This window comes from Agelaius phoeniceus, chromosome Z, assembly GCF_051311805.1.
Source record: "Agelaius phoeniceus isolate bAgePho1 chromosome Z, bAgePho1.hap1, whole genome shotgun sequence".
NCBI lineage: Eukaryota > Metazoa > Chordata > Aves > Passeriformes > Icteridae > Agelaius > Agelaius phoeniceus.
This window is the reverse complement of record NC_135303.1, coordinates 55,760,571-55,786,580: the sequence shown is the minus strand read 5'-3', so window position 1 is coordinate 55,786,580 and position 26,010 is coordinate 55,760,571. Positions and strand designations below refer to the sequence as shown.

At 36.6% G+C, this 26,010-nt stretch overlaps 1 protein-coding gene across 1 annotated transcript in view; it reads right to left on the bottom strand.

The window, feature by feature from the left end:
• Positions 1-26,010, bottom strand: part of FANCC (FA complementation group C) — a 78,375-nt gene that overhangs the window by 24,143 nt on the left and 28,222 nt on the right. Inside the window, exons 5-8 of the mRNA XM_077171500.1 lie at positions 8,156-8,275; positions 7,300-7,364; positions 5,043-5,207; positions 1,866-2,022 (exon numbers count right to left, since the gene is read on the bottom strand). Of these exons, the coding sequence (XP_077027615.1) occupies positions 1,866-2,022; positions 5,043-5,207; positions 7,300-7,364; positions 8,156-8,275 (507 nt within the window). The remainder of the gene's footprint in view (positions 1-1,865; positions 2,023-5,042; positions 5,208-7,299; positions 7,365-8,155; positions 8,276-26,010) is intronic.

The window sequence follows — 26,010 nt, the reverse complement described above, 5'->3', positions numbered from 1 at the left end:
CAGTAGTTTACAACTATCTGTGTACCTTAGATCTCGGTGAGGTTTATGTACAGTATGATTATTGCATTAAGACACCTGATTTAGGTAAGTTACTCTGATAATGAAATTATGAAAGAACTGATTGAAGTTTCCTTCTTATAATGTACTATAATCAAATCACTAACATCACTATTTTTCCTCTAAAGGTTTTCTTCTAGGTAGGAAAGTAGAAATCTAGTTTTGTCTCGTGATTCCACTATTACCATATCCATAAGGTAAACAGAGCTGACATCCTAAAACACCATAATCCAACTGCCAAAAAATTCAGATCCACATTCCTAAAAAAAATATTTAAATATCCTTTAGGCAGGCTAAATTAATATACTGTGGATTCAAAGTGCTTACTAATTTAACGTCACACAAGAATCTTTACAGTAAAATGAACATGTTGTACAAAATACCGTTATGCATCTAGACCACTATTTCAGGATCACGTTATTTTCCTTCTATACTGCCTCTCTGAAGCTTCTCATCCAGTTGTTTTTACCTCTTATGCCATCTCCCATATATGCACCCTGCCTCTTATCAATTCCTATCAATCCAGCTGCCTACTGCTCTCTTCTTTACAGCTCCATTCATTCCATTCTTTGTCCACAGGATGTCCTCTCTAAACCAGCTTTCAAAGCTACTGCACTGGTCTTGTGAATATCTTATTTTGAAACCACAAAGTCTTTGGAGCAGAGGCAAGTGAAGACAATCTAAGTGTGCCAGCACAGTAATGTTCCATTCTTTTCAGAGATCAGGATGTGACGGAAACTGAAGGATGAAGATTTTTATTAAATTACAAAAACCAACATATGAAACAAGTATTTGACTATTTTAAAAATATATTTTATATTTATAACCTAGATTTAGATATCTTTTTTTTCCTCAGCCAGTACATGGTATAGTACCAGATACTATATAAAGTTTACAATATATCTGATATAGAAAAACTATGCATAGGCCTTCTATGTAGTCTTGTTTGCTGTAGTACCTAAATCCCCAGTTGGCATGTGAAGAACTGCTGACACCAAGGCATTTATGAGATTTGCAAGTATCGTAATGGATCCCTAAAACAGAAGATTTCCAGGTTCAATTAAAAAGGAAGAATATGTAAAGGTAGCATTCTTTTCCTCACTAGAATGCGTACTCTGTAAGCAGTTTCATAGGCTGAAAATAAAACACCATATGCCATTCATTAGTTCTGTCATTTTACGAAACATATAATTTGACTGCATAGCACACATGCTATTTCACACTGCAATTAACAATTAAATTTACATTCAGTGCTGCAAACTAGCTCATTATTTTGGAAAAAGTACAGTGCCAGGTTTTCTCATAGGGAAGATTTTGGTGCTCTGCATAACACAGCATCTGAAAACAAATTTTAATTACAGGTTAGCAAATGTTTTGCATTAAGAATTTTGTTCAGGTTTGCAAACAAAACCAAGTAACTAAGCAGTCCATAACAAGGGACTCCAGTTGTTCAGACTGCTGGACAAAGGGCACAGCGTTTGAAGTAAAAACAGAATCAAATCCTTCCTGGCCAGAGTTTATAATTTTTTAAGAAAGAAAAACGTACTCAGCACCCTCACCACTGGGATTTGTGTTTCTTTACCCATTTTTCATCACTGGATGAGATCTTTTTTTCTCTTCTACCAATTCACTGCAAAAACTAAAAAATTAGTGATGTTTGTAAGACTCAAGATTTGGTTTGAATTAACAAGTTTTATGTCCCATAATGGCCGTTTATGCTGATGCATGTCTCTACGCTGACATATTTGCAAACTGTCACTCCTGAAGCATGAAAAAGCAGTATCAAATGTACTATATGTTGCACATACCAGCAATGAGTCTTTTATGACACGAGCCACTTCTTCCAGTGAATTCAACTGAATGGAAAACAACTGGTCTAAAAGATGTAAGGTAGCTTTTTCAAGGCTTGGTAAGTGACGAAGCCAAAGGCTGAAGACAGCTGATTCAGGAAGGGAGATCTTCTTCCTGGTTTAGAGAGGAAGATACTGTTTTACTTGAGTAACTAGAAGGAAGACCAAAAAAAATTTACTCTTTTTATTTTGTTGGGTTTTTTTTAATATATTGGGGAAAAAGGAGACACAAAGATCAACCTGAAGCAAGAGAGAGAAGATCTTGTTTACAGTTCAATAGCAAATCATAATAGCAAAGAATGACAGGAAATCACCATCATCTACAAATGCAACTTTACCACGTGTGTTTAAAACCTAGAAATTTGGTCACATGGGAACTCATCAAAGGGAAACAGAATGTTTAAGTCTTGAGTTCCCTTCCTCTCTCAAGAAAGATCCTGTCCCTGTGCTCTCCTCAAACCCAGATTAGTTCCTGCAGACAGCCACTGACAGATGAACAGGAAGGTTTCTGCTGTATAAGCAAAGCATTACCTATCTTTGCAGAGAAATAAGCAAGATACCCAAAACCAACAACAACAAAAAGGAAAAAAGAGATAACAAACAAAGAGAAAAAAATTACTTAGAGGTAGCTAAGTCTTCAGCCCACCAGCACTGACCAGTGCTATACAACAGACAAATAGTTAAGAAGACAAGTTATCTCTTCACCTAAAGACTTCAGCTATTGGTGTTGTATCACCACAAAAGAAAAGGCACAGTGTGGACCAGCATGAATCAAAATACACTAAACTAACCTCCCAAGAAGAGATAGCACAAACACCCTAGAATATTTTTGTAGCTATTTTGATAGTTGCAAATTAAAAGGTTCAAAGCAAAACAATACATAAATAACAATAAATATTTGCCTTGGTCTTAAATCAAGTTAAGATTAAAAAACCTAAAATTAGGATAGAGAATACATGCAAACTAAAGCTACTGATAAAAGGAGAAAAACACCAGCAGAAAGAATATTAAGCTGTTTTAGGATCTATTTTCAATGTATTTATTTTGCCATACATTTGTTTCATTAAGAGCTCTCAGAATCCTGAATTTCATTTAAAAGACTGTATTTTTTCTATTCAGTATTATGGAATGACCTTAAATTATACATGAGGAGAAAAGAAATACATTGAAGTACCCAGAATTTCAAAAGTGTAAAGCAATGTTCAATTTCAGGATACTGTTTTATTAAATATTACTATTAAAGCACACACACGTGAGAGTAAATAAAGAATGACAAGAGATTAGCTGATTTTGCCACTATCAACTTTCTTATTGTTTTTGTGACAGCATGGTAGATGTTATAAATATTATGTCAGGAAAAGAACGCTAATAAGCTTACACAGAGGTGCTGCAACTGTAAGATATAAAAACCATACAGGAAGTTAACTGTAGTGATTATACTCCCACAGCTGAACTTGCAGATGTCCCCACCAGGACAATTTTGAGTTCTTTGGAGTCCTGCAAGTGCCCTACTCTCTGGGGCAGGTTCCACCCATTTTCAGAAAGAAGACATGTTCAGAACTCAACAGAGTAAGGGAAAATAGAAGTCAATTGTCAGAGAGGGGAAAAAAATAAAATACAAGCACATTCACATTAAGACCACATGAATTCAGTGACAGTCCTGGAATATATCATGCAAAGCATGTGTGATCCTGTACCTCTCTCAGGGAAACTTTTGCAAACTGCACTTTTGTTGAGGACCCTGCAAGAGCCACTAAGTCAAAAGCCATGTGAAATCAGGTATATTTGTTCACTGTGATAAGTAAGTAGCTCAACAGTTAATAAAAGAGACATTTCTTTCAGTCAGAAGAACCTCTTACTACCATCCAAAGAATGGCCTTACTCACAACATGAAGTGTCAGAATGGTCATGATGGACTGCCCATCAGCTTACTGATATGAGAACAAAACATCTGTACAGAACCTGTGAACTTGCTCTCAAAGTCTTTCAGACTTATGGAACAGGAACAGTCAGAAGCCACAAAATATGGACAAGTGGAAGGGTGAAAGACAGCTCTGTGCTTTTGAGCACATCTTTCACTACCAACTGCCACATTCACACTCCTTTTTAATTCCTTTTCCTCGACTTCTAGTAACACGCATTGATTAGTTATTGTACTTTTCCATTAATTATCTATTTTTGTCTGGAGCCCTCAGTGGATCACCACAACAGTATTCATAAGAACATCTCAGAAATTATGATGAGTACAGAGGAAGCAATTAAGACTACTTAGAAAAGGAGAGAAATGGATAATTGACACAAAATGTTCACAAGGGACATTTTCTAGTATAAAAAAAATGTTTATAATACGGCCTTTCAGGTACAACTTGAATAAAGCAATTCTCAAGCAAATGCAGGCTGTGCTTTTCCTGACATTTTCCCTTCATGGCATAGGCAACCTTGCTGAGTTCAGGTTCACTCAGCTGGTTTCCATGCATTGACTAATTTTATCAGAACAGTAGGTTTAGTGGTAGCAAAACAAGCAGAGACGTATTTCACAAATTGCTCCTCTTTCAGACTCATTAAAACTAATCTGCTGAAAACCAGAAGAATTTAAAATCTGGAGACACAATTTCACAAAAAAAAAGAGAAAAAAACAACAACAACAAAACAAAACAAAACAAAAAAAAACCCCACCAAAAACAAACAACCAAACAAAACCAAAAACAAAACCCCAAAAGAATTATGAAAACATCAAACATAAGGATCTATCTTACAGAAAAACTATAATCACTCCCAAAATATCAAGTTAGCAAAGGTAATACACTTATATGACACATAAATGACATTTCTGTAGCAAATAATCACAACTTCCACAAAATTCCTAAAATCTATTGAAGGTTTTAACCTCCTTTTTAGGGAATAGGTGAGACAAAGTCACAGTCAATATTTAAAGCTGTTACGCCACATTTTGTGCATTACAGCAATGTAAAATTTGGCTTTGGCCCACATCCTTAGCTCTGCTATCCAACTGCAAGGGAAATACCTTACTAGAAAAGTATACAGTGCATTCAGCACACAAACCTAGAAAAAGGACATTGAATTGAATTTATAGTCTTTATGAAAAAGCAAAACAATACAAACCCTGCTACTTACTTTAAAAAGGCCTCATTCACAGCCTCTAGAAACTCTGAACTGAGAATTTCTTTTGATGACCCTCCATGGTAAAGAAGGAGAGTTTCCAGCAATGGAGTTAGATCAGGCAAAGTAATGAGAGGCACACAGAAAATGGAAATAGCATTCACACGACTGGCTGAAATGCTGAGGGAAAAAATAAACACAGTTCATATTTCAGAAAAGTCATAAATTCTAAACTGTTAAGCAAAGAAAAGGGCATTAATAATTACAGAATATTAAATGTAAGACGTGCATACCTAACTGCTCAAAAATTATTTACTAGAATGACTGTTGACATATCATTTCTTATTTTGCCTAGAATTTTAAGAAGTCAGATAAAATTTTGATATTTAAGTGCTCAAAACAAACCATGTGAGGGATATCAACACAACTCTGAATTGAACCCAGTTGTGATGGCTCCATCACCACATCCTTACTAGTAGATACTTAACTGTTCAGTGAAGGAAGACTGGAGATTCATAGCTCCTAGGCAAGTTTCCTGGAGCCCCAGAAGAGACAACCTAACTGCTTTTCAGGCCTCCTGTTGCTTTTTTAACCTTTCTTTCCTCTTAACAGAAACAATTTATGAATCCTGCTGTCTTCAAGTGCTCAGCTGGAAAATTTTTGTCTTACAGATCTACAGCTGAAGAAAAATGTAGCCCCTTTGGACCTTAATACACAAAGCACTTGCTGGATCTTCTCACTAAAACTACATGGTTGGAAGTGGTTAAAGACAGTGGAATCTGGAACATAAAGAAAATACAGAAACTTTGGAACTTTAGGAAAATTAAAATACTAGGGACTAGATTTGCAAAAAGAAGTCACAACTTTCCCAGAGAATGTATATTGTTTCTAGCATATGAAACTGTAGCATTGACAGGAAGATACTTATAAAGACCAAGAACTATGAAACACTGAATTCCAGCAAATTAAAACATTGTCCTATATTGTTTGTAAAAGGCTTCCCTGAGTTCCTGCAAATTTCTCCTGATTCACTAAAAGAAGTGTATTCTCTGAAAAAATCTGGAAGTATTTTTTTTGAGGAGTCACCAACAGGACTTCAGGACCTATTGGTGAGGACAGGGAATTAAGAAGGCTGCTCAGCAGTATGGACATGAGGTACTAATCATCACTATTTAACCAGAGAGAGAAATAAAATGAAACATTTTCCAAGATGCACATTTCTCAGTAATTACCTAATTAAATATTTGTTTAAGGTTTCTTATACTGAAATACTTCAAAATGCTCTTTTGTTACAAGTATTTTTGTAAGAATGGTAATTATTGGGATGATCTGATTGTGCAGCAGTATTTTCCAGGATACACAGACCTGAAACTCTAAATCAGCTCCCTTTACAAAATTATGTTTCTAATTCCTTATCCAGGATTAGCAAAATTCAGCAGATGAATTTACTCTTACCTAACTTCAGAAGAAAAACCCTGTAAAGATAGTTTTGTTCTAGATAATCTTCAAAATATGTTCTTGGAAAATAGTGCACAATCCACTCTACTGTGTACAATGAATTTGCAACGATGTTATCATCTGAATTTTTAAAATATCACTAAGTGGAAAAAGGAAAAACTGTACATCTCTAAAAGCAAACTACTTTTGTCTCTGGAACTTGAATAAACATCCATATCGTAATTTCTACATTCAAAAATCAACCTAAGTTCAAAGTTTTCTCTTTCTCCAAGCAGAAATCAGGTATTTTTCTTCCCAACAGTCTCAACCAGCTTTACAGCTAAGTCTATCTCACCCTACTTTTAAAAATGTTGGCCTTCAGTTCCTATATGGAAAGAAACTTCATGATACTCCTCATTAACTGCGTCCATAATTTTAATACTAAAGTCAGTTCTAAACAAATCCAGCTCACTTAATCTTCCTTAGCAAATATCTAGATGCAAAGAGGAAGGGGAGGATAACAGCCAAGTTAAGCCAAGAAAGGCATAAATCAGACAGCAAAAGGACATGATCATGTGACAAAGAGTGACAGCAGCACCATTAGCAAATGATCTTTCAAGGTCCCTTCCAATTCCTCTACTACTCCTAGGTTAAGTACAAACACTTACATGAAGAAGCCAAGCCTACCAAGCTTGTCCACACCTTAAATTATCTAACATATGTATCCAAAACTTTTCAACTGAAGCCTTATTTGCCCAAGACTGTAAAATGATTCTCACTGAACTGTAATGACCCAGACCAAAACATATCAAACTTATGTTTAGATAACACCTACCTCTCCTGAATGTTAAATCCATTGCACTGGTTTTCTCTGAGTTCTGTTACTAATGAAACGACCATCTGTAAAATAAAATAAAAGTAAATACATTACATTTACTGACAATAAGCAGACACAAGTTGCATGGTTCTCTGTGTGACTGTAAAGGATGTACTGTAAAGGTCAATTACTTCCTCTGTTCATCTATTTTGATTTTTTAATTTTTTAACTATTGATGTCAAATTAAAGCTCTCCAAATCACTGAACAGACTATACTGCAAAATGTTATTTTACACATTATACACTTTATACATTTTAAAGCAAAGAAGATATTCATTTTAGCTCTGCTTCCCCAAGAGTAAAGGCATAACTTGCAGAAGAGCATTACTAATAATTTTTACATACTTTGTCTAATTTGAGTCAACATATCATGAAATATTATTCCCATTACTTTTATATATCTTAAATAAAAAAGTGACTTTAGCTAACATTTAGGGTTCATCTCCCATTTTAAATGCAGCAGATACAGTAAAAAACATTCAGAAGTTACATTCTAATACAAAAAATTATAAATATAATTTTAACTTCATGGGTAAAAAATAATGATAGAATAGGTTTTTCTTTTGTTATAGCACAACGGGAATGGGAATTTTGTTTTTATGAATATTTATTATAGTGTAATCTAATAAAAATTTCTCATTCGTCCAGAGATCTCCCACTTCATTTTTTTCCTTAAAAGGTTGTAAAAGTAACTGAGGTAAGAAAAGATAAACAAAGTTCAGTTCATGTTCCTTATCACAATGACAGCTCCATGTAGGTGCTTATAAACTAGTGATTTATTATTGTCAAAATCTCAATTACACCAAATACTTACATTTTTAACCAAGTGACAATAATAATCTGCTGACGTGTAGCCCAGAGCTGATATGAACGTACTGGTTTCCGCTTCATTACTTTCCCACTTAGAAGAAGAAAGGAGATGGCACAGCAAACTCTGAAAAATCAACAGAATGGCAATGAAGTTCCAGGCTAACACAAGCTGTGTAAAGGGATATTGAACTCTGCCTGGGGTAAGGCCTTTTGATCAGCTGTGGCCATTTTACACCATTGATACAGAAGAGCAGACAGCCCCACCAACCATAAGGAAAATGCTGCAGCTGCTACAATCAAATGTGGGGTCACACACACCACAAAATCTCAGCAGCTGTCCAATCTCAATGGAGACCATTCACATCAAAACCACAGACCGTAGCTAGGTTTCAGTTCTCTGAGAGCCATTTCAATCACCTGTAGTCTTGATCAGTACCATGATCAAGAAGTGCAAGTGTGTAATTAACATCTACTTTTCCATATCACTTCTTCAAGATGCTCCGGGATTCAGAGTCTGGTCTCACACTGTAGTTTGCTTAATTTACTCATTATTTTGAGAAGATGATGATAAAAATCTTATCTTGACATTTACTTCTCTACCAATTTCACTACAAAATGCTTTATGTTTCATAAAAGCCTTTTAAATACATCATATGATAATCTAAGCAATCCTTTGATGATAGATTCCAAGTCAGATTAACAGATTTGGTATACAGGCATGCACAGGGGACTCTGAGCACAGTACTCATGCTTTCCTAGTTCTTCAGCCCTACTACAGCTCTGCTGTCATTTGGACAGATCTTACACCCCAGCACCTTCCCTAGCAAACTCATTATGAAAACCAAAAATGCAAAATCTTAAGCTTCTTTTTTTTTTTTTTAATCTTGGTGTCACAACTGAGCTGAGATAGTTCTAAGTTGATCATCAAACTATCTACTCTGCATTTTTTACAGTTTCATTCCTGTTCTTGACTGCTAAATGCTAACATGACAACAGTTATGTTCCCTTTCCAGGGTTCATTTCAGGGCTTTATACATCACTGACACTTAAAGTATAAACTTTATATGGCACTAAGTATATAAAATTCTTTGTAACAGAGGGTCAGGATTAGTATACACTGAAAAAGGCCTTCATTTAAAAACATGATTAAAGGAAAGTTCAGACAAAACCTCTGTGACTTCCATGGGTTTAGGCTGCTTCATTCTGTGCATTCTTATTAATAAAAAGAGGAACATGATGAAAGATTTTTGAGACCAAAAAAAAAAAAAGGAAATCTCATTAACTTATTTTCTCCTTTCAGAAACTCAAGTATTTATACATGCTTTTGTTGAACATCCCTAAGCAACTGTTTCAGAAGTCCTGGAATTAGATATACTCAATCCATGCGTTCCATGTTTAATTGATGCGAGAGAGAAGAATCAGCAGAACACCAGAGGTCTAAGAAAATTCACTGTTCTCAAAATAGGTAAGAATTTGGGATACCTTATTTATTGTACTTCAGGATTCTTTTACTACCTTGAGGAGTTATGTTAAATGTCTAAATATGTCTTTTCCTTCATAACTTTTTTCCTAGATAGCCCTCAACAGGAGCAGCTGCTGTTCTACTGGCGTCCAGAGAATTCCCACAAATAAAAGAGAAAGAAAAATGCTATGGCAAAACAGTTTCAAAGTAGTAACTTACATTCAATTTTTGCATTCTTAAGAAAAAGAAAAGAGCAGATACTAAAAATGTACAACCCTCTCTAAAGGTGTCAAAAGCAAAAGTTAAAATCTATTAACTCTACAATCTCCCAACAGGCCTTAATCAATTCATTAATAAAAAATAATAACCTTTATATATTTTTATTGTCTTTTGCAACTATTACTAAAGTTAAATTTTCTTTTCAGAACACTAACAAGGGTACCTACAAAACAGGATAGTTTTCCAAGTAGAATGAGATAAGGGACCAAACTGCAAGTCAAAAACAAAATAAAGGAGGTGTTACAACAGCAAACCTGGGATGCCCCTTTCATGAGAGGTAAGGAAGGGCTTGAAAAGTACAGAGTCTGTTGGATTGATTAATGAAAGACTTACAAAAAGCTTGACTCGTGATAATAAACATAAAAATCTCTGAAAAGGATTTGGCAGGCTGACATGGCACCAAATGACAGCTAAATGAGGGAGTGGCTTAAAATCCCACATATTCACCTGTACCAAATTTATTATCTAGTGACCCTTTCTGTAACCAGAATTTTCCAAAAGGTAAAATAAATTGAATGGTCTCTTTGTGAAGAGTACTTTTGAAATTATTCCCCCCCAGCCCTTGTGTAACAGCCAGTGTTAACCAAGCAGTAGAAGAAAAGAGAAGCAAAATGACTATACACCATCAGAGTCTGCGTATGTCCTGCAACACTCTCCTGTGATGGTTTTCAGTTTGGTACTGTTTTGGGGTTTTGCTTGCTTATTTACTTGCTTGGGGTTTTTTGTTGCTTCATTTTCAATTTACTAGATCCATGCAAGGAATTTGCAGATTTTTTTTCTTGAAATGTACAAAATCTCTGAGCGGCCAGAAGGGGGCAAGGGAAACACAGGCAAGAAGATATTGTAGTCAAAATGAAAGGAGCTATTAAGTATTTATATATGACAAATAGGTATAAAAGATGGAAAACATTTACAATTCAGCTCTGTGTCTTATGTATTTCATTTTACTGACAGTGTTGCAGTGGAAAGCCAGAGACACCCCTACATGCAAAAAAGGTATTTGTTAAAGTAAGTTAAAGCATTTATCTTTTTCAGTTTGAAAGCTTTCTTAATCTTCTAGAACACACAAAGAAAGCTCTCCTTCTCTTGAGAAAAAGAAGCTTATTTATTTCTTATATAATTCTGGTTGTAAGTGATAATTCTTTTACTACTCTATATTAACAGAGAGCTGTCTGGAAGAAAAATTAGTACTGATGCTTCACTCATAGTTGACAAATGAGTTGTTAGGGTAAGGAATATTTAATGTCTTCATCAATGGGATGGGATTGAGTGGGACAGTAGGATCGAGTGCACCCACAGCAAGTTTGCAGATGACACCAAGACACGTGGTGCAGTTGATTCCCTGTGGGAAGGGATGCCATCCACAGGAAGGAGGGGCGGGCCTGTGCGTACTTCACCAAGTTCAGCAAGGCCAAGTGAAAAATCCCGCACCTAGACTGAGCAATCTCCAATATCAATTATCAGGGATGAATGGATTGAGAGTAGCCTTGAGAGCAGAGAAGGGCTCAGGAATATCTGAAACTAACTCTTTCAGAAAGTACCATAGAGAAATATAAAAGATTTCAGATTTTCTCACATATATAGGAAGCAATACAAACATTCAAACCTTGTGACAGGTTCCATTATTACATTATGAATCACCCAAGCATTTGGAAAATCAAAAGGCATGACATATTACAGAGCCACAGTATCAAACAGTTATTTGATACTGATGGCTTTTAAGGAATCATTTCAAGATCAATACCTACGAGATATTCAAGTACATGCTGAGAAAACTGTCAGTACTAAATGTACTCCTGTACTGATAGTATCAGCCAAGGATCCTACACTTCCCCAGCAAAATTAACAACTGGTGATCTGCATAATCATCAGTTACTCCTGGCAGTGAATCAATTACCACTCACTGTCTAATCCACTAATACCACATTCTACAAGCCAAGAAAGTGGATCTGCAGCAGAAATGCTGCATTCAAAAGGAAAAATAACAAGGGGTCTTTTATTTTTGTATTTCCAGAATCAAGATGGCTGATTCTGGAAAACAAACACCAGTCAGGCACACTCTAATATCCTAAATGACTTTTTTCTTGACTTCTCTCGCCACTAAGTAAGGAAACCACCTTGGCTGTAATTGCAAGAGAAGAAATCCATCCCCCGGCCTAGGATTAAAGGCATGCTATTCAAAATCCCATTCAACCTGAAACTGAATTAAAGAATTTTTATAAAGCCCTCACAATGACCAACTTCTCTGAACAACCTTGCAAGTGACTTTATTGTACTGATGCAATTTATACTGAGTAATACTGTAGATAATTCAAAATCCACTGTTGCAGAGAGATTTCTAGTACCTTTAACAGGCAGATAATCCTATGAGCATTACCACAAAGATGTAAACTCATAAACTTTCTTTATCAGTGTAAGCACACTGCTTCATATCTACAAGATCCTATAGCATATCTCCACTTCCTCCCCACTCCCACAACAAAATTCAGTACGGGATATGGAATAACATATGATTTGCTGAGGCAAAGCAAGGGAAGAAAACAAATTTTCCAGTTCTTAGACTTCACAGTAGTTCTTGTTCTGTGGATGGTCCAGAGCTGGGATACCAAGACAAAGAAAACAAAAGAAAAAGAGAGGATAAAGAGAGAAAAGAGAAAGAAAGCCAGAGAAACACAAGAATGAGAGAAAAAATAAAGAGGGGACCTGATTTATTCCCTTTTATAGTTCATCTGGTGCATGCCTCTTATGTAAACTAGACAAAACACAATTTTGTTCACTCATGCACAGTCAGCCCTTCTCCTGGAAGTGAGGTGGGGGTGGGGGACTAAGCATGAGTCTCAAGGCAGAGCAGGATCTTGGCTCAGAACAGCACTGCCCCAGCTCTACAGGACTCTCTCCTGCAATCACACCTTTCCTGTAGCAATACTCAGAATGTTGAGACAAAACATGCTTGGATCTGATCCTCTACAGTGGCCCCTCAGTCAGTTTGCAAATGAAACCAAGTTGGGTGGGAGATTTGATTTGCTGAAGTGTAGAAAGCCTTTACTGAGGGATCTGGACCAGCTGGATCAATGGGCTGAGGCCAGCAGTATGAAGTTTGGTATGGTGAAGTCTGGTCACAACAACCCCAGACAGCACTACAGGCTGGGGCAAGAGAGGCTGGAAAGCTGCCCAGCCAAAAAGGACCTGCAGGGGCTGGTCAGCAATGAGCCAGCTGTGCCCAGGTGGCCAGGAAGGCATCTTGGCCTCTACCATCAATAGTGTGGCCAGAGGACAGGGCACTGACTGCCCCCTGCTCTAGGCACTGGTGAGGCCACACCTTGAATCCTGAGTCCAGTTCTGGGCCGCTCACTGCAAGAAGGCCATTGAGGGGCTGGAGCAAGGCCAGAGAAGGGCAACAGAGCTGGTGAAAGATCTGAAGCAGAGACCCTATGAGGGGCAGCTCTGGGAGCTGGGGATGTTTGGCCAGGAGAAAAGGAGGGGAGACTCTACACCTATTGTTCTCTACAAGTGCCTGAAAGGAGGGTGTAGCCAGGCAGGGGATGGTCTCTTCTGTGACAATCTCAGTAACAGCTGACAGGACAAGAAGACATGGTCTCAAGTTGCACCAAGGGAGGTTTAGACGGAAAAATGTCTTCATTGACAGTGTTGTCAGGCATTGAAATCAACTGCTGTATTGGTGGTGGCATCATCACTCCTGGAAGTCTTCAAAAGGTGTGTAGTTGTGGCACTAAGAGATGTGGTTAGGTGGCAGTATGGCAGTGCAGTGTTAACATTGGACTTCATGTTCTCATAGGTCTATTCCAAACTCTATGATTCTAAAGTGGACTAAGTAACTAAAATACTTTTCATAAAAGCTAAGCTAACTCTTTTGATACTCCTCTTTAAGTAATGAAGGCTGATTTCCATGAGCTATAAGGGATTTGTTGAGTTACTCCATAACTTTGTTTGTAACAACCATCTCATGAGGCACATGACTATATGAAAGCCTGGAAATTAGTTTTCTGGAACAGAATTTGTCCCTCCACTGATTTAAGTAACATAGTCCCAGGAAAACAGGAACTCAACTAGTGTCCACAAATCCAGCACAAAGGCAGGAGGGGCTTTAGGTTCTGATACCATATTTACCAAGCAGGGATCCAAAAGCTCTGAACCCCTTTACCCCTTTTCTTTCTGAAATAGCCAATATTTTCCTGTACACATCAATGGGGAAAAGTATAGAAGCTTGAATTAAAGGCACTACTACTTCTGAAATTAGACATCAACACATAAACAGAACTAGATTTTTATTACAAGATGACAAGTTTTATGCTAGTAACTGTATTTGTGTAGCAACTGTCCTGGAATTTATGACACAGTTTCAAAGAAATTCCAGGGGAGGCAGATAAAGCAGTTTATTTCTGGAAATTTCTCAATGCACTCTTTCCAAAATATTTATGGTTCTGAATGTCCTCAGAAGCAGATGTGAAAATCAATAGCTACACTATATTTTGAACAGTGGAGATGGACAGTTTCACTGAGATAAACCATTCAAACCTAACATTGATTAAGACTTCCCAGCAATGATACTGAGCTCGTTTTTGCTATCTTGGATGAGTCTATCAAAGCAAAAGTAGAGCAGGATTAAACTGAATAATCTATCATTTATTCTAAATAATTATTTCTCTTAAGTATATTCTGCATGAAAACACAAAGTGCAGTTATTTTTTGAGAAGAGACCATTAATGACATTTTGCAAAAAATTATGATTTGTGTAAATCTGTTGGAGTAAGTACAGCATGGATACCCAAGGGGAAATCTCTGAAATCTGGTCAAGTAACAGGTTTATTTCTGACCTTTCTATCTGCTTCAACAGGACCAGATTTTTTCAGCTCTACTAAAAGAAAGCAGGTATATTACGAAAAACTACATCTTATTCAGAGGAAGTTTTAGATGTAAGTGCTATTTCTTATTTGCATTTAATAAGACTTTAGAATGAGAATTCCTTGTATGTCAATGACTCCAGGAGTCTGTACATCAGTGTTGCTCTTGGGCATTTCCTCTATAGCCAGATGGCCCATGGCTTTCAATGCAAGTCTAGAAGACAAGAAGTCAAATTCTATTTCCAATCTGGCTTAAAAAGTAATCCAAAACTGTATAATTGATTACATTACAGATAAATCAGACAATATGATTTCCAGCCATAATTTAAAAATATAAAAACAGTACATAATAGGGTTTTTCTTTAAATGTAGGGCTCTAACAGCCCACATTACTTCCTAAATCATTTAAACAGAGTCCTCAGTAAGCAAGATATACACATTGCTCTGATTTGTTTTGTAAATATGAATTAATTTTTTGTTTGCTAGCTTTCAGCAGCTCAAATTCCTGTAAGTATTTTAGTAGCATTTTCCTAAAAATCCTGCCTAAAGGCCTGTGAGTTTTATCATGTCCCATATTCTCTAGATTGAATAACTAATTGACCATAAAACACAGAGTTGGTACTTTAAAACCTTCTTACCATGAAATAAGTAGCCAGTTCTGAAGAATCATGGTGGTTAAGTCTGTAAATCACAAAGCAGTATATTCTTTTAAAGACCATTTCACCAACTGTTTACAAAATCAATTCTGGGACCGGGATGCTTACACAATACAGTTCATATTATTTCCACACACCCACTCAAAACAGAGTTTGTGACTTTTAATTTTGCTTCTAAGACCTCTTGCTCACTTGCTCCTTGGCTTCAGGAGAACACAGAAAAACAGTTTTCCGCAAACCAAAATCAAAATGTAAAAGAATATAAGGTGTGGGAAATGCAAGCACAGAGAAGCAAAGCTTCGATCATACAAGTTCAGAGATAGAGATGGGTACAGTGTTTGACCTAAGACCTTGGAGAAGGCTTGGAGCTTTAGAATAGAATAGTGAAACAGACATGAAATAAGAATAAAAATGTGTACTTTAAGCACAAATATGTTTTAAGCAAGTAGATATAGGCCTCATATAAGTGAACAAATACAGTAAGCAAAATAGTAGAAGATTTTAGAGTTTCACAATAGAACCTCTTGTAGAGTTGATAAAAAGCAGAGGATACAGCAATAAGTTTCAATAGAGTTACATGATTGGATAGAAAAAGACACATTGTGGCAAATTGTGCAAAACTTAGCAATTACCAATTGGTTATGAAAGTGCTAGCGAGCTTTGTGGAAGTAGCTGATTGGATAAGAAATTTATAAGAGACATTGTAACTAGAATTAGTTAGAATTCTAGAATTAATGGCTTCGCATACAAGGCTTCTAACATGGTAACTATGGATGTAACAACCTTCATCTCACCCTTCCACGAGACTGATTTTGCAATAAACCATCTTTTAAACACCTCATCAGTTGACCCTGTCTTTCTGCATCCCGAACAACTGGTGCCCACCGTGTCAGGAACAAGACTTTCATCTCACTTTGGGACGGCCCTGGAGGATGATTAAAGGAAGCCCTGAAAAGAGGGTGAGAGTCAAGTTCCAGTCGAAAAGAGGGTCAGAGTCGAGTTCCAATCGGCTGCTGAGAGGAAGCAGATTCCCAGCTCCCATCAACTGCTGAGAGGAAGCAGATTACTGTGCTTGCTGGACCCAGCCTGGCCTGAGTCTGACTTGGATCACCTGCAAAGAGACATCAGGTGAGCTCTGGGGAACAGGACAAGAGATGTGTCCAAAGAACAGAGAGACATTTATACTCTGGTAAGATCTAACTCTTGTGCTGTACCCAAGCAAGAACTTAAAGATCTTTCAAGCTGGGTACAGAAAAGTTTTGAAAATGCAGATTTTGAATTTGCTTTTACTATGTGTTTTTGGGACACTGTTGGAGTTAAGCTATATGACTATGGGAGTTAAGCTATTGGATTTTACAGTCGCTAGGTTGCTTCCTGTATGCCATGTGCTTATCAAGATATTTAACAAACAGTTCAGGCCACTGCACCCTTGGTAACTCCCTCAGCTCTGCCACTCACTGTGGCTGTGCCTGCTGTGGCTCTGCCTGCTCAGGCAAATCCCCTGCCTCGGGTGGGCCCCCTCCTGCTCCTGCTGCTCCTGCTGCCCGGACTGCGCCTGCAGGCTGTGTTACCTCTAGCTGCTTCTGATACTACAGAGAAAGGGAAAGATAAGAAGGAGCTTGAAACTTTTAAACAAACTATAGAAGAACAACCATTTTCTGACTCTTGCACCGCTATAGTTTGTTTAAAAGTTTCAAGCTCTTTCTTATCTTCGCAGAGAGCTCCCAAGCCTCCAGCATACAGGCTCAGAGATAGAAATGCATACAGTGTTTGACCTAAGACACTGGAGAAGGCTTGGAGCTTTCTGTGCTTGCATTTCCCACCATGAGGTATCAAACACCATACAGATTTAAATATCATCTAGCTTTTAAAATACTATCATACTCAAAATTATTCTGTTTTCTCAATATTTTATAAAAATTCTCAGTGTATCAATTAGGGGAAATTACATGGCATATATTTGTGAACAACAATTAGTATGTACGAGCATATTACACCAAAAAATAGTAAAAATCGTAAAAAATTTTTTTAACTAGACCATTGATTAGCTAACCAAAAAGTTCAGTCTCTCCTTTAAAATTAAAACTGGTTAAAACGGATTTCAAAAGACAAAATGTTAAATCACATACACACATACTTTTCAATTATTAGCTACTGAACACAACCTCTCACTTCAGCAAATTCAGTCTATTCCAGTAATCACTCAGAGGTTTTGCAAAAAAGAAACCACTTCAGTTTCAATTAACATTGGGGAAGCTTGGAATATTCTTCAGTAATTTAGTTAATTAGGGTCAAAGTGACTAAGTACATAGGAGAGGTTTGCTTCCTACATTTCTTTCTGACATTTACTGTCAGGGAGTTTTTTTGTTTCAGCACAGTTTATGGATACATGCATCTACAGGATGGTTTTCATTAGCTAAATTCTGTGCCAGCACACTAAATAAAACTGCTGGCTATGTTTAGGATTTACTGGATCTTCTCATTTTAGTCCTTCTTCACTTGGAACATAAGTCTGATATCTGCCTACATCTAAATCTCTATTGATAACCATGACAGACCAGTTGATCATAAACAAATTATTCTGCTAAACACTCATAGAAAAGCAAGGCTCTTGTCATTCAAGCATGTGATCAAGTTATAGAAAATCTACAGATAAATGACTAGACTGAACAAACAAAAAAAAAAACCCTACAGGAATGGTACTATTCTTTCAGAAAATTAATACTCAGACTTCATTACTTTTCACATATTCCCAGACATGAAAACCTAGATTCTCTGAAGTTCTCCACACTCTGTCTGATGATTACCCTTAACCCTGTTCTGTCCCTGAAGAATTAAGCAGGCTCATCTTCAGTCAGTGTCTTCAGTAAAACTGCTTTAGGTGCTCTTATATTAGGCCAATTTCCTTAATTTTCTTTCAAAAGTCGTAACTACATTTTTCTCTTTAAAAATATTTTAGAAGTATGGCAAAAATACACTAAAGGACCATGAAAGCCTACTAGAAAAACTTAAATGAAAAAATTTCAAAAACCCATTGAGACAAATATGCTTTTTCTTTAGAAATTAAAGTATGCTATAAATTGTATTACCCTTGCTGATACATGAGGCTTAGTAAAAAGACTAGTCTCATATTCTACCTCTCTTCCTAAAATGGATGAAAAATGTTACATGATCCTAATTTCCAAATGAAATGTGGAAAAGAAAATTATAGGGAGGGGAAGGGAAGGCTGCACTGTTTTTTCCTCACCAATTCAGCCTCAGTTACCTTCTGTGACACTGGTACAGTAAAAACACATTGCACTACTACTGCGGCTAAGACCATGAAACTTTTTAATGGATGAGTTCCAAAGCCTAAGCTCCATCTGTAAGTCACTAACAAAACCCTCAGAAATCATAAGAAAGAAGCTGAAGAACTGCTGGGCTGGCAAGCTTTGAGTCTAGTCTTGGCCTCAGACAGGAAAAGCAGTTTCAAATCTCCTTCCCTTTTCTCTCTCCTTTCTCTTTAAGAAACACCCACCTAGAAAGTGCTATTACTCTTTGTATTAAAAAAGGGGAGACTTTTGATGCTGAAATAAAACACACATTTACACTAAATTACAAAAGGAAATTCAATAGCTCTACCAGAGTAAACCATAAATCTTTTTTCTTTTTTTTTAAAGCTCTCTGGTTTAACTAGCCAGTGATTTAGAATTAATTTCCTTCTTCCCTCCACAATTTTCAAAAGCCAAAATACAAGCTTCCCACTGAAGAATTCCTTTTATCCACAAAAAAAAGGTGTGGAAAAGAGGGATGAATAAGTTTAGAAAGAGTGGATGGATTGTAAGATGTTTCACTTTTACTTTAAATCTGTGAGTTACATAATTTCTAGAAAAATTATAATCTTAAATTTATGCTTTTTTCAATGAATGTATGCACCCATTTTTATACTTCCAATAGGTACACATTGCAAATACTGCATCTAATTTACAATGATATTTAGGGAAAATTACTTTAATCCCTTTGGACTTCCTAAGTCTCATGCTGTTACATGTTTAAGGGGAGAAAATTATCCACTGAACTTCTTAGCAAAAAAAAGCACAAAACACACTTATAATGGTAATACAAAAACTGCTGGTCGCAGTTATATTAAATTGAGCAAAAATATCTAATGCCAGTAGAATTTCTTCAAATAGAGACCTATTTTTGTGTCTCAGTAACAAATCATTATTCTTTACTAGACCCACCTGGCAAACCTAAAGTGCTCTGAGAAATGTCAGCTGGCTAGCAATTTGTGACACTTGCTGTTAAAGCTCAAGCAGCCTTGCAGGAAAGCAGAATCCTTGGTTTCTCATTTTGTTCTTTGACATACTTAGCCTTTGTTTATTTCGACCCAGAAGCTGAGAAATCCTTTATAATCATGTTAGCTTGGCATTGTTAAAGAATTACATTTGAAGAAGAGAGGTCTGTTTTTTCCCAGCCCACTCATAATACCATTCTATTTTCAACCAGAAGACTACAGGAATGCTTGCAAACTTGAAAACATTGCTAATTCTCTTACATCCTACCAATGCAACTGTCTATAGGTGACCAGAGAAGGTCCAAATAAGCTTAAAATGCTGATTCTCAAAAGAGCTAGTGAGAAGACTAACTAACTATCTAGATGTATAATCTTCAAAATGTTCAAAATTACCAAGAACTCCCTCTGGCTAACTTTACAAAAGTGAAAGAACAACAGAAAAAAGAAAATACTGACAGTGAATCAGTAAAACTTCAAGATAATAAGTATTAGAAATAGGTTATGTCCTATATATGAAGAAATCTTCATTCTAAAATGTTTTCAATGTTAAACAGATCCAGCCCCAGTCTCTTCTTGTATGAATAAGTTTAACATCTTTTATCACTCTCCCATCCTTTATGAAATAAATTGTTTTAGAATCTATTCTACTAGAAATCTCGAATATATACTACCACTGTATCAATTACTCATCTTTGATTCATGGGTCAATTCCCATTTTCAATGCAGGATTTCCCCTCACCCATACTTAACCATACCTAAGACCCTTGGGGTCTTTAACCTTTAACAGAACTGTACATTAGCAAGTTTAAGAGGCAGATATGTCAAGTTTCAAGCAAATACTGCTATGAGATGTGGGTTTTCTAAGGTGTGTACACCTTAGGAAGTACACTCAATTCAACAGGATAAAGTCCTTGGTATCTGGAACACAAATTAATCGCGCAAAGGACAGAGAAAAGTGCCTGAATCGCTCTTTACTCCCTTGGGACACATTGTAAAGCAAGCCAGCTTGATTATTAAAATTCAATTTTAGCTAGCAATTTAAAATTTGAAAAGTCTCTTATCACATTAAGAGTTCATTAAGTCATTAGGCTTTAATTAATTATGTCAGATCTTAAACACATGCCTACATCTCACATAAGTCCTCTGTCCTCTGTTTTGATTCAAATGAACATTCACTTTGAACTATCTGTTACTCACTGACACTTAAGACATTTCTTTCAAGCTCATTCACACACTTGATTCCACATATGGCTAATTACAATGTAAAAAGTCATCTATCAAAATATATCCTTTCATGCACATGCACTTAAAAATAAAATTAAATTATTTGTCCTCAACTGCAGCTGATTTACACACTCCAAAAAAGGCCTGTAAATGCTATGTAACAATTTTCATGACACCAAGTTTAGCTGCTTAAATCTATTCCATTAAACTCAGATTCCAAATGACTATATGTCAAATATCAAGGAGGGGTAATCAACTTTCAAAGGAGTAAACTGGCCACAAGGTTAAAAAAACACAAGAAAGTTCCCCTTCATTATGGTTGGAGAAAAGGTATTGTGCTAATGGCTAGAGAGAAAATAAAGCATTTTACAGAAACAGCAAAACCACACCGGGCATTGAAGGAAAAAAAAATCAGGAGAATAAAAAAAAGATGAAAAGCTTTTAAATTTAACATAACACAGCATTTAATGTAAGGCCAGAGGTTTTTTCTTGCTGCAAAAACCAACAAAGGTTTTAAAGTAATATATATTTTAATAACAAAAGCCGCAACAGAGCACAACAAACTTTTTAAAGAGCCCATAGATAGTACATTATATACAATTTAGTTTAAGCAAAACTGATTTGGTAGGTAACAGCTGACAGAAGCAAGCAGCCAAAAGGAGGGGTGATGGAAAGCTATATTTTTTCAAAATTAAAACCCCTTAATGGTCTGTGGAATGCTGTTTACTTCAGCTCTTTTTTACAACCACTGTTGCATGGAGAAGGGATTGACTGAAACGTCTGCAGCCTGTGGCCACCCACACTATGGGAAGCACTATGATTAAAGAGAATGCTACGTTGTTGTATCTGCCAGCAGTCTGTTCCATGCTGTAATTATTATACTAGCCGTCTTCTTATAATCTATTGCATCTGTTGCATCTTGTGGCAAGACCCCAGTGTAAGCACTGTCCAACAAGAAAACCGTTGAACCTGAACAGCAAGTTATTTTTAATGCGCACAAATGGTCTGAAAACTGGATACTTTAAATACTTCTCCTTAAAGTTTATGAAAACATTTTGCCTTACAGGATAGCCAGTGACACAGAGAAAGCAGATCTACCACTGAAATATTCACTTTAACCTAACTACTTAAAGATACAGTCTGACACATCACCCATTCACCCCAAATCTTCACAATGAGCTAAGATGTTGCATCAGATCTTAGAAGCACAAAAACTGTGAATTCTAGATAAGACATGTATCTAGAAAATACTAATATATCAGAATATATCTCTTAATATTGTTATTACATCCACTGTATATTTCTGATGACCCTATGACTATAACTGCTCCCTTCCTCTATAAGAATATTTAATAGTGAATATTTAATAGCAACAGCAACTTTGAAAATAAAAAGAAAAGTCCTAAATACCAAAATAAGTAGCAGTTCTCTAAGCAGAAATTTTATTTTGAATTCTGATCTCTGCATTAAGTGGTAAAGGAGTTCAAAACTTACACTACATGCATTCTCTTGATTTTTTTTTTGCGTTTTATCACACAAAATCAAGCAGTACAACACTATTGTGCACAACACATAGCTGTTATTGCACTCTTCTCTAACAAATGGTAAAGGCAGCCTGTACCATTTCAACAATTTTACCAGGAGTTGGCTGCAAATGCTCCTGTGAAAAGCACAGACTGTCTACTGGCTGTAACTATGAGATATTGCACTAAGCAGCGTGCCACCACCTAGCAAAAGAGGGAAAAAGGATATATCACAAGCAAGGCTGAATGAAAACAATCAAGGACTGAGTAAAAGCCCATTTATCTCCAAGCACTCCAGACCACTTTGAGGAAATGCCTTTAGACCCTCTTACATACAAGCCGTTGATGGAAGGCAAGGGTAAATTCCATATATAGTGATTGAGGAAAACTGCTACAAAGACTTCTGTAGGACCAGTGAAAAACACAGAAAAAATTAATACAAAAAGTATAAACAAGATACATACTTTAATCACCATCAGACATCTTTCATCTGAAGGAACACTCTATGATCTCTGCAGTGATCAAAGCTCCTGATGATTATTTGCACAGGTTAGAGGAGGAATGACAACGCTTTTCCAAACATACCAAAAAAGCCATAAGATCCGTAAAACCACAAAACTGAGTCTCAGAAAGTGATTAAGTAACTTTGAACTACTTTGGCCTCCAGGAGACTTAACATTTTCCATTTGTCTCTTGGATGCATGCCTCCTGGAACACAGACGTCCATCTCCCCACAACTGCCAGGGAAAACCAGATCCCCTGCTCCACGCCTTCCCATCCCTCTTACACTGACATTCCCTTCTGATTATTTTGTGTTTTATCATGGTAAAATATTGCAGTGATATTATCAAAAAGGTAAGAAATAGCCCAAAACAACAATTAATCTTAGTCCAAATACTACTCAAATTGTTTTCCCTTTGGAGAGGAGAAATGTATTGTAATAAAACCCTGTTAAAACCTATGCTCTATGACACAGATTCTCTCTCCTTTAACTTTCTCAGTAATAAATAGCAGGTGAAATATGTTCATATTTTAACTCAGATATCTCTGTTCAGCTCTTAATCTCCTTCTTTCAAAGTTGTCTAGATAAGAAGGAAAATATATGTTTCTCAGTATGTCCTCTAGCAACTCATAAGCCTTTTAATAGACATATTACCCATATATGTCCTTAAAGTAGTACTCTTATCTCATAGAGACATCCTTTATTATAAATCAAACACTATTTTAATAAGTCTTCCATCAGATGATCTTGGGGCCCATATCCCCTGTGGAATGACAATTCACAAGTGATTTAGGCTCTTCCTACTAAAGAACAGATATTGAGGTTCACTCTAATTTGAGCACTAGATATTTTCTTTATGTTACCTGAAATTCCTTTCTCCTAGAAAAATGTGAACTTGAAGACTTTCTTCTATAAGAGTTAATTATTAAAAGAACATCTTTCAGGAAAAGAAGAGAAAAGCTCTTTACATTATGTTTGGATTACTTCTAACATTTGTCCTTTCCTAACAATTTCTAATGTTTTCCTAACAATCTGACAAAGCGTGCATAAAAAAAAAAAGTAGGTAATGAGTTTGAAAGATGGCAAGTATATTGGCCCCAAAATCAAATCAACATTCTTTACCTGAGAAGAGAATATTGTAATTCCAATTCCATGTACATCCTACTTAGCATCACAGAATGGTTTGGGTTGGAAGGGGACCTTGAAGATGATCTAAATCCAACCCACCCATCCACCATGGGCAGGGACACTTTCAAGGCATCTGGGCCTTGCCTGAGCTCCGCTGCAGCCGTGCCTGTGCTGGCCATGTACCTTGCTGCCTTGTAGCCTGAGCCCTGGCCATGACTTCACAGCCAAACCTTGGGCCTGCCTCGTCCCTGTGGGCCGAGTGTGGCAGTCACTGGACTCACGGCTGACCCTGGTGATTGCCACCGGACTTGCTCTATATTCAATTTCACTAGGTGTCACTAACAAGTCTTTTCAATTAGCCTCTCTATTGAATAGCCCCAGATCTTACAAGGATTAAGAGTTGACCTATATCTACATTTTGCTTCACCAAATGCTTATTGAATTTTCCAGCCAAAGGCAATTCTGTTGAGAGTCTGAATTTACCTTCGTAAATGCAATAATTAGGAGCTGAAAAGTGTTCCATTTCTGAATTTATTTACCGACCTTTTGGCCTCAACTGGATTACTATTATTTAAGATGAAGCTCTATTTTCACAAAAAAAAAAAAAGAAAAAAAAAAAAAGAAACCACACAAGCATCTTACTGCATGAACTGAGGTCAGTGGATGATTAGGATTTCTTATTTTTGTTTATGTTAAGCCCATGACACAAACAGCAGAATTTTCCCATTTTAACTGACATGACTGCAGTGATACCATCTCTGGGTTTTTTTATTTGCAGAGATGGTCACCAAAAGTGAGGATTCTTCTTCATAAATTTTTTATTCCATTATGTTTTGAAAATTTTTCAAGATCTGCACATATTGCTTCTTGAAGAGCTTTGCACAAGAGTACACTTAAGGATGGTTCAGGCCACTTGATGAAGGATATTCAGAAGACTTTTTATACAGTGCATCCATATGCATGACATTCTTAGTACAATCTGTCTTGCTCTACTCTTCTCCACAGGTGTGTTATGCCTGTGCAAAACCCTTTGTGCTTGTTTCACTTAGCTCAGGAATTCTGCTTCTTTCAGAAATTACTTGGAGCTTCTGACTACATGCACTTATTTATATGCAGCTTTCCCTACGGTGAGGGCTGAACTAGGACTGTTTTTCTAAAAGCAAGCCTGATGTTATAGAAAGCTTAATATCTGGCACCAGCCAGAAACTTCCATTTTTGTGTTATTATCACATATTTTCTTCTTATATATTTAAATGAATAATCTTTCATTGGTCTTGGGTTGGCTTTGTATATTGCCAAAAAACACACCAGTTATTCTACAGAACAGGTGGCCTTCAGGAAAGAGTCACAGAACATCTGGGCCTCTCCAGGTTTGTTCTGCACTTTGAGTACTACTCTACTGAACTGGAATTTTTTTTTTTTTTTTGGTCCACTGTCCCAGCTTCTGGCAAAAGTTATTCAGTTCCATCAGGTACTTTAGATCGGCATGCCCTTTCAGCTCACCTTTCTTCCTCCCTCTCTGTCAGATTTTCTTTCATAAGTGGCCCTGACAAAATTAGTATTCAATTTTTCCATGTTTAGCTTTGACTGACACAGCCTTTTTCGTTTTCTTTTGGCTCTGATTGTCCAATTGGTGCTTGATGAATACAACCAATCACAGCTTTGGTCTATATCTGCTAACATGTAGCTCACCACTTGTTCTAAATTCTAATTTACACTATGATCTATTGGCTGTAAGTCAGCCTTTAAGTTTGTAAGATTGGCGTTTGTTGGACCCAATTCTGATGGCTTATCAGGATGGTTTATCAACTCAGAAATGACATTAAAGTCTGCATTTCCCACCCTCTCCATATGGGTGAAGTTTTCATGCCTATGTGGCATGAAAAACTGGATTAAAATTTTCATGAATGTTAAGAACATTAATAATAGCATAGCGTAACAATAAAA